Source organism: Tachyglossus aculeatus, chromosome X1 (genome assembly GCF_015852505.1).
Source record: "Tachyglossus aculeatus isolate mTacAcu1 chromosome X1, mTacAcu1.pri, whole genome shotgun sequence".
Lineage (NCBI taxonomy): Eukaryota > Metazoa > Chordata > Mammalia > Monotremata > Tachyglossidae > Tachyglossus > Tachyglossus aculeatus.
In genome coordinates, this window is record NC_052101.1 from 78,648,373 (window position 1) to 78,657,468 (window position 9,096).

The 9,096-nt window shown below is 44.3% G+C and overlaps 1 protein-coding gene across 2 annotated transcripts; it reads left to right on the forward strand.

The window, feature by feature from the left end:
* The first annotated feature begins 467 nt into the window (after positions 1 to 467).
* SELENOK (selenoprotein K) lies at positions 468 to 7,153 on the forward strand. 2 transcript variants are annotated; one of them, XM_038772711.1, is made up of 5 exons: positions 468 to 660; positions 2,903 to 2,993; positions 4,088 to 4,168; positions 4,477 to 4,566; positions 6,933 to 7,153. In XM_038772711.1, exons 1-5 carry the CDS (start codon positions 549 to 551, stop codon positions 6,934 to 6,936), a joined length of 378 nt encoding a protein of 125 aa, XP_038628639.1. In that variant the 5' UTR covers positions 468 to 548; the 3' UTR covers positions 6,937 to 7,153. The 2 variants fall into 2 exon arrangements, with proteins under 2 accessions (XP_038628639.1, XP_038628640.1); XM_038772712.1 differs by lacking the exon at positions 468 to 660 and adding an exon at positions 836 to 927.
* The last annotated feature ends 1,943 nt before the right edge of the window (positions 7,154 to 9,096 follow it).

A 9,096-nucleotide genomic window follows, 5' to 3' on the forward strand; every position in this document is an offset into this window, starting at 1 on the left:
GGGGACTGTCCAAACCTTATTTGCTTGTATCCACCCCAGCGCTTAGTACAGTGCCTGGCACACAGTAAGCACTTAACAATCAATCAATCGTATTTATTGAGCGCTTACTGTGTGCAAAGCACTGTACTAAGCGCTTGGGAAGTACAAGTTGGCAACATATAGAGACAGTCCCTACCCAACTGTGGGCTCACAGTCTAAAAACAGATACTATAATTATTATTATTCCAGTGCTGCACACACAGTAAGAGCTGAAGTATGATCCCGAGTGCTCAGCGTAGTGTTTTTGATCCTCACACCCATCTCGTTCCCTAATTTCCACCTGTCGAAGCCGGACTTGGATTTAATTGTGACGTCACCGGTCACTGAGGAGGTAAAGAAAGCCGAACCCCGAGGCATTGTGCCGTCAAACGACGACCACAGCACGCGGGCCAGCTCTGGTCAATGGTATCCTCGCCCAACCTGGGTCCAGACAGGCACCGGACTCGCCGTCCACTGTGCCTCGGAGCGGCGGCGGCGGCGGCGACGGGGAGGAGAGAGCGGATTAGGGGATGGCGCCACCGTCACCTCATCTCATTACTTATGTCATCGTCTCGCTCTCTCGCTCCAACCGAAAGCTCTCTCGTACAAAGAGAGGGAAAAAGAAGAGGAAGAGAAGAAGAGGTGGCTGGGACGAGCGAGGGGGAGGCGGGCCTCCGCAGGGACGGGTTCCACGCCCACTTCTCCCCACTTTCTTCCTTTTTCTTCCTTCTTCTTCTCCTCCGCCTCTTCCTGCCGGTCCCCTCTACGTTTTTTCCGCTTGTGACGAGGCCGGGGGCGGGGAGGGGAGGGGCCGGGGAGCTGTGGGAGCCGAGGGAAGGCCGCGGTATCATCGGGGGCTTGCAGTGGGACACCCGCAAGCAATCGCTGTCATGGTTTATATCTCTAACGGTGAGGTGGGGGCGGAGGGGGGGGGGACGACGACGAGGCTCCCCCGTAGGATTGGGGATTTGGGGTTTTTTTTCTTCCCTTAATCGTCCAGCCCGCCGACTCCTTGCCGACGGACGGTGCTGGGGAAGAGCGAAAGATCCCAAAAGGATCCAGGCAGGAGAGGGGGTCAGGGGCTACAGGAGTCCGAAATTCCCGACAAACGTGACTTGATCGGATCCCTAAGGCCTGCACTCTGTACTTCCCCGTTGGGAGCCTCCTACGGCCTCTTTTCGTGGGATGGCGGCACTTATTTTGCTGCCTGTTCTCGTCCCAAGTAAAGCGTGCGCTAGGGATTCTCGTCGAGTGTGGAGCCGCTTGCTTGTAACCATTGCCTAGCGCGTATGTCAGAATAATAATCATTGTGGTATTTGTTAAGCGCTTACAGGTAAATCGGGTGGGACACAGGCCCTGTCCCATATGGTAAAATCCAGGACTGCGGTGTAGATAGGAGTGGGAAGAGATGAAAAGAGGCCACAACCGTATAACCAAGTGAAGTACATTGGTAAAGTCATCATCCGGACACGATGTTGCGTGCCACAGATTATCTTGTTCCTTGCCTACTGGGGGCTGGGTTCCCATGACTTCAGGAAGAGACTTTTTCGTTACCTTTTGACGTACTCCCATGTGTATGCTCTGTACATGGCATGTGCGTATCGTCCAACTCTGTTGTATTGCACTCTCCCAAGCTCTTAGTACAGTGCTGTGCACACAGGAAGTGTTCAATAAATAGCATCGATTGATCGTAGTTCGCCGCGCGCACTGGGCGCCTACTAAATGCTGCTGATATGCCACTGTTTCGTGGAATGGTTGTGTTTTGGGGTAGGATGGGTTTCAGAACCAGACTGAATCCTTCGGGTATGTAAGCATTACCCTAAATTTCCATCCTTTCTCCTGTCTCCAGTCACTTTCCCTCCCTCCCCCACACTCCAGTATTTTCTTTTTCCTTGTTGCCGTGGCCATGGCCAGCATCGACCTCTGCCAACATCCCAAACAATAAGAACTGTGCTGTTTAAGTGCTTACAGTATGCCAAACGCATTGCTTATCCCCGGGGTGAATACAGTACAGTCAGATCAGGCACAGCCCCTGCCCCATAAGGGGGTCGCAGTCTAAGGGGAAGGGAGAACAGGTATCGAATCCCCAATTTACAGGTGCGGTAACTAAGACACAGGGAAGTGAAGTGATTTGCCCAAGGACACGCTGACAAGTGGCAGAGCCAGGGTTAAAAAACAGGTCTCTTGACTTCCGATCTTGTACTTTTTCCACTAGGCCACGCTGCTCCTATTGCAAACAATAGCTTACAAATGTCAGTTTTGCCAATTGTGAGTTTTTAGACGTACATTTATTGACATTAAAGAGGAACTACTGAATTTATTGTACACATTGATTTGTTTCTTAGCTGTTCTTTAATCGATCAGTGGCATTTACTGAGTACTTACTATGTGCAGAGCACTGAACTCAAGCTCTTGGGAGAGTTCAAAGCCATCAGAGTTGGTAGATGTGGACCCTGCCCATGAGGAACTTACAGTGTAGAGGGGGAGACAGTACTTTAACCAAACTAAGATGCCTTTTTTGAGCAATTTTAAAGTGAAATTATTTACAGTCAGTTCTGCCATGACGCACATCTTCATTATGCATTTTGGGTGGGATGCTTTTGAGCATCAATAATACAGCATGATTTCTCTTTAACATGAGTTTTACAGAAAACAATTCCTGCGTTAGAGAACTGACTGTACCCTGTTCCATGTAACCTATAATAGAAAATTTTGGTTGTGTTCAAGCATCATTATTCAGCTATTTAGTAAAAGAGGATGTGGGTTTGAAACCCCAATCAAATCTATTTTGATGGCTTACTGGGTCTTAATCATATTAATCATATAATATTTTTATAGAAATTATTTTCATGGTAAATTAAATTTGTCTCATTGCTTGCTCTAGGACACGTGCTGAATGGACAAAATCGATCTCCATGGAGTTTATCATACATAAAGGATTTCTTCTGGGGAATTCTTGACTTTATCATTATGTTGTAAGTATAGCTATAAACATACAATACCTTAACTTGAAAATAAATCAGCAAATACATTGACTATTAATTCTTAGGTCTTAGGAAAGCAATTGAATTTTCAGCTTTCTTGAGTGAGTTTTGATTCATTTATTTGCTGTTTAGTTTATTACAGACACATAGGTAAAGGGCACTTTCTGACTTAAATGCCACTGACCAAATATCCCATACATCAATCAATCAGTGGTATTTACTGAGCGTTTACTCTGTGCAGAGGACTGTGCATGTGTATCTGTGCCTTGATGCCTCTGTGCCACCCTCTCCTGTACCCCCGCCCTCTCCTCCTCCCCACCCCCCTCGCTGTTTGAAGAATAATAATGATGGTATTTGTTAAGCATTTACTGTGTGCCAAGTACTATTCTAAGCACTGAGGCAGATACAAACTAATTAGGTGCTCACAGCCTTAATCCCCATTTTACATTTGAGGTAACTGAGGCCCAGAGAAGTTAAATGACTTGCCCAAGATCACACAGCAGACAAGTGGTGGAGCCGGGGATTAGGACCCAAGTCCTTCTGACTCCAAGGCCTGTGCTCTGTTCACTAGCCATGCTGCTTCTCTTCTCTTCCCATCACTTCACTTTTTAGTCCATCAGTTCCCTCATCTGTAAAGTGGAGGTTAAATACCAGTTCTCCCTCCTACTCAGACTATGCACCCCTTTTGGGACAGGGCCTGTATCTGATATGCATATACTATGTCTACCCTGTGCTTAAGTGTATCGTGCTCTGCGCATAGTCAGTGCTGAACAAATGCCACAAATCATTATCATGATTATTGTTATTCTGAAGTTGCGACACTGCACACATGCACCTAACCATTCCTTTTGAGAGTGCATCGCATTCTATCCAGACAGATATACAGATATGTGGTCAGACGAATGTTGTGAAAACTGAATGTACTACCAGAACTGGAGAGAGAGTTTTGTATTTCTTGGCAATTGCTGTAAATGGATATCAATATTTTCACGCATTAACATCGAGAAACAGCAAATTAAAAAGCATTACATTTAAAGTACTATAGATTCTAACAGCATATTTTCCGCTCTTTGTTTTTTCCTCAGTTTCAAAAGCATGATTCACCCAAATGTGAAGAGAGGTTGTAGAAACTCCTCCTCTGATTCCAAATATGACGATGGAAGAGGGTATTGTTTTATCTCTTATTGAAATGGCCTACAAACTGCATTCTATATAAAATGCTAATTGTGGGGGCTGTGGTGTTTACATTGTAAATCTAGTTATAAAGCATTGCAAAATTGGTTCCAGATTTTTCCTCAAAATCTGTGCATCTATCATTGTTATAGGGAAAAAGCTGTAATATGTCCAATTGGAGAAAAAAAATGACAATCCGTATTGAATGATCTTGGGTGTGGAAAAAGACATGGTGTTTAATTGGGAGTAATCTGTAGCAAAAATATAGCTATATAATTCTTCCCTTTTTGTTTCCAAATAGGCCTCCAGGATATCCTCGCCGTGGAATGGGTCGTATTAATCATTCAAATGGACCCAATCCTCCTCCGATGGCTGGAGGTGGATGAGGAAGGTATAGAAATAAACCCCAAAACATTTCTAACCAGCGCTTAAAACAGTGTTTAACTCAAAGCAAGTGCTTAACAAATACCTTAAAAAAAACCCAAAAACCAGCAATACTTTCAACTGAGAGACTTGGGTGGGATGAAAATCCGGGGCCTTTGCCAGCCCCAACCTAGTTTCTGGGGAGGAATGAGTTAATAGTGTATCATGGTACTTGTTAAGTGTTTACTTTGTGCCAAGTGCTGTTCTGAGCGCCGGGGTAGAGACAAATTAATCATGTTGGACACATTCCTTGTTCCATATAGGACTTAATCCCCATTTTGCAGATGAGGTAACTGAGGCACAGAGAAATTAAGTGACTTGCCCAAGATCACACAGCAGACACATGGCAGAGCTGGGATTAGAGCCCAGGTCCTCTGAGTTTCAGGGCCGTGCTCTTTCCATTTGGCAACGTTGCTTCTCGTTGGGCAGTTTTGCATGTGCGCGAATACCTAGATGACCCGAAGTCCCACAATAGGCAGGGTGGTCACACTTTTCGGCATTCTGTTCTGCTACCGGAAAAGCCTAAAATCGGTATATTAAAGTGGCCCATTTTAGACTGAGGAAGTAAGACAGATTACAATTCGGCTGTGGTGGAGAGGGCAGTGATAGTACAGCTGATGGTAGCTGTTGCTGAAGAAGAAGAGATGTATTGGGCATCATCAAGAAGGTGGGAGAAACCTAATCTTAGGAAATATTAATGGAGCTGGAAAAAAGTACTGAGAAGGGAACCAAGGTGATCAGAGATGAAGGTTCCTTATGATAACAGACAGAAAGAGTCAGGACTGCAATGCCGGAAAGACAGAATGCAAAGGTAAACTCGATTGAAGTGTACAGAATGTTGAAGGGTGTGGGTAAGACATACACAGGCTGAGGAGGCACCAATTAAAGCTTGAGGGTGAGGGTGATAGGTTCAATACAAACAAAAACAAATTCTTCAGGCACCTTGCCATAAGGCACCGTGGAGGTCAAACATATCAGTAGTCTCAAGAGGGTTGGATAAGTTCGCAGACAATTACTATGGTGTTTATTAGGCACTTACTGTGTGCCAGGTACTGTGTCCTAAGCACTGGGGTAGATTCAAGATAATCATGTTGGACACAGTCCTTGTTCCACATGGGGCTCACAGTCTAAGTAGGAGGGAGTAGGATTTCATCCCCATTTTACAGATGAGGAGGTCGAGGCATGGAGAGGTGAAGTGACTTGCCCAAGGTCACACAGCAGGCAAGCGACAGAAATGGGATGAAAACCCAGGTTCTCTGACTCCTAAGCCAGTGCTCTTTTCACTAGGCCACGCTGTTTCCCTATGTTACAGCATCTGAATACACCAAAACATATTCCAGGCCCGGAGCGCCCAGTTATGGTGTAGCTGCAATTGCCCTCTACCTTGGACCATATAGCTGGGACCAGGTGAAAGTGCTAGTGGTCTATCTCCTGCCAAACTCCTTAAGGTCAGCGCTGTTGTTGGCTGAAGAGATAACCACCCTTTCTCCTCACTCTGTTCTTCTTCTGGTCTTACCCTGCCCTACTTAAGGTGTGGTTGTGCCTGTGCTCATGTGAGCCCCAATTCCTTCTAGCTCCATTCAGGCATCCCAGCCTGAGCAGTAACCTCTGACCCCTGGTAATTCTCCAGTGCTGCTGATGCTGCCCCAATCTCCCGCTCGCTCATAGTAAGCGCTTAGTAAATACCATTGATTCTTGTCCCCAAAGCTGGGACCATGTCAGGATCCACCTGAGGGGTTGGCATCAACCTGCCCCCAGAGTGGCAACTGGAGTGTGAGGCAAGAGGGTCTCGGTGGGAGGCCCCTTCCCTCAGCCCTCCACTTCACCCATTAGGGATGGAATGCCCAGGAATCAAAAGATTAGGAGTCAAATGAGCAGCAGCATGGCCTAATGGAAAGAACACAGGCCTGGGAGCCAGAACACCTGGGTTCTAAACCCAACTCTGGCACTCGCCTATTGTGTGACCTTGGGCAAGTCACTTACCGTCTCTGTGCATCAGTTCTCTCATCTGTAAAATGGGGGTTAAAGTCTCCTCCTCTGATTTAGACTGAGAGCCCCATGTGGGATGGACTGTGTCCAACCTGATTATCTTGGATCTATCCCAGCGCTTAACGTGGTGCCTGGCACATAGTAAGCGCTTAACTCCCGTAAAACAAAATGAAGTATTATTTTTATCTATCAGGAAGAACTTTATAATTTAATTGCCCATTTCCAACAGATTGGGTCTCAAATGCAGTGGTCATGTAAATTGTATTATTTGAATTACATTTTTATGTTTGCTTATAAAAGTCATGAAATGAGACTAATATATAACTTTCTTTTTTTTTCCCTTAGATAAGTGCCTGCTGAAGAGGCAGGCAACATTACAACACATTCATCATGGGAACTGAAAGAATGCTGAATGGTGGACCAAACCATTTTCCAATCATGATTGAGTGTGTATGTCTAAAATAATTGCTCTGCGAATAAGCAGATTAATGATGTTCTGCTGGGAATTCCTTCAGGGATCCAGTATAACTGATAAAGCAATTATATAAAGGCACACGTTTCTGTTCTCAAAGTCTTTTTGTATAGTGTGCGACATCTAATCCAGTTGTAGTTAATATTTTCAGCTTGCAAAACCGTGACCCTTTTCATACTTGCCCAGTATGAATCCACACTAAACTCCAAACCTGAGGAAGCCAATAAGTAGCAAGCAAAGACATTAATGAAGTACAGGATTGTATTTGTTTATGAACCTCAGGCTTTTTTTTTTGTTCTATTTTCCATCGCCTCTTCTATTTATAAATGGCAGTGATCTCCTTGCCCATGTAGACCTTCCTATAGCCTTTCCTTGGGATATATTTTCCATATTGTGTTTTTATTTCACTTGAATGTCTTAAGAACAGCACCTAGTGTTTTAATTAAGTGCTACAATCTTAATGACATTGTTTTTTTAAATGGAATTTAAGCCCTTACTATGTGCCAAGCACTGTTCTAAACGCTGGGGTAGATGCAAGTTTATCAGGCCGGATACAGTCCCACAAGGGGCTCACACTTTGAGTAGGAGGGAGAACAGGTACTGAACCCCCATTTTACAGTTGGGAGCACCGAGGCACAGAGAAGTGAAGTGATTTGACCAAGGTGTCACAGCAGGCAAGTGGCAGAACTGGGATTAGAACCTAGGTCCTCTGACTCCCAAGCCCATAGTCTTCCCACTAGGCCATACTGCTTCTCCAGCCAAAATGCACAGTGAAAACACATGTTAAGGAAGGCAGAACTGAGTACATGATAGATATTTCAGTAGAAGCTGTATCATGTGGTATTTTATCAACTGGAAAGTTCTAAAAATAAGCATTTCTGACACAAGAACAGTTTTGGAGGATTGCAAGGTGAACACCTCCACCCAGTGAGAGGAGAGTTTACAACGCTCAGGATGCACAGATTTGAATAAGTGGGCTGATAAAGTCAAATTGTGTATATATACTTTGCCATTTTCCAGAGTCCTAAGAAGAATGTACTGGGATAGTTAAGTCAAAGTGTTCTGCTATTTGAAGATTATAAATCTTACCTTTGAAAGCTCTAGGGGTTGCTTTAAAAAAATAGTACTTGTGCTTATGTCAAGCACTCTTCTAAGCGCTGCGATAATAATAATAATTTTAATAATTTTGGTATTTGTTAAGCGCTTACTATGTGTCAAGCACTGCTTGGGATACAAGGTGATCAGGTTGTCCCATGAGGGGCTCACAGTCTTAATCCCCATTTTACAGATGAGGTAACTGAGAAACAGAGAAGTGAAGTGACTTGCCCAAAGTCACACAGCTGACAAGTGGCGGAGTCGGGATTAGAACCTACGACCTTTGACTCCCAAACCCGGGCTCTTGCCACTGAGCCACACTGCTTCCCATGCTAACAGAGTTCAGTGGAAGTTGTCATTACGTAGGTCTTACTAGACTTTAATTACTCAAAGTCCCATCCTGATCAGCCCTGACTCTTATCTGACTCAGTTGTTGTCAAATGCCTTCAATTCATTTCTGACCCATGGCGACTCCATGAACACATCTCTAGAAAGTCCTATCTTCATCTGCAGTTGTTCTGGTATGTAGTCCAGAGTTTACTTAGTAAAAAAATACGGAAGTGATTTAACATTGCCTTCTTCCACACAGTAAAAGCTTGAATCTCTGCTGTTGTCTTTGATCAACAACTCTGAGTTACCTTAGTCTTTTTTTTTTTACACTAACTCCCATTCCTTCATTCTGCCACACACCAAAGATTTCATTTTTATATTCTTGTCGACTTTCTGCTTCAACTTGAAATTGTATTTAATCAGGCAATTGGAATTCCATGTAAAAAGGCACTTGAGGTATAAAGTGGTGGCATTCCCTTGTACTGAACGTGATAGTGTCTAGGCAATGGCAGCGTCTAAATAAAGGCATGTAACAAATTTGAGGACAAAAAAATGCTTCTTTTTTAAGATTAAAATCTTTGACCCAGAAGTAATAAAATTATTTTTTACTGT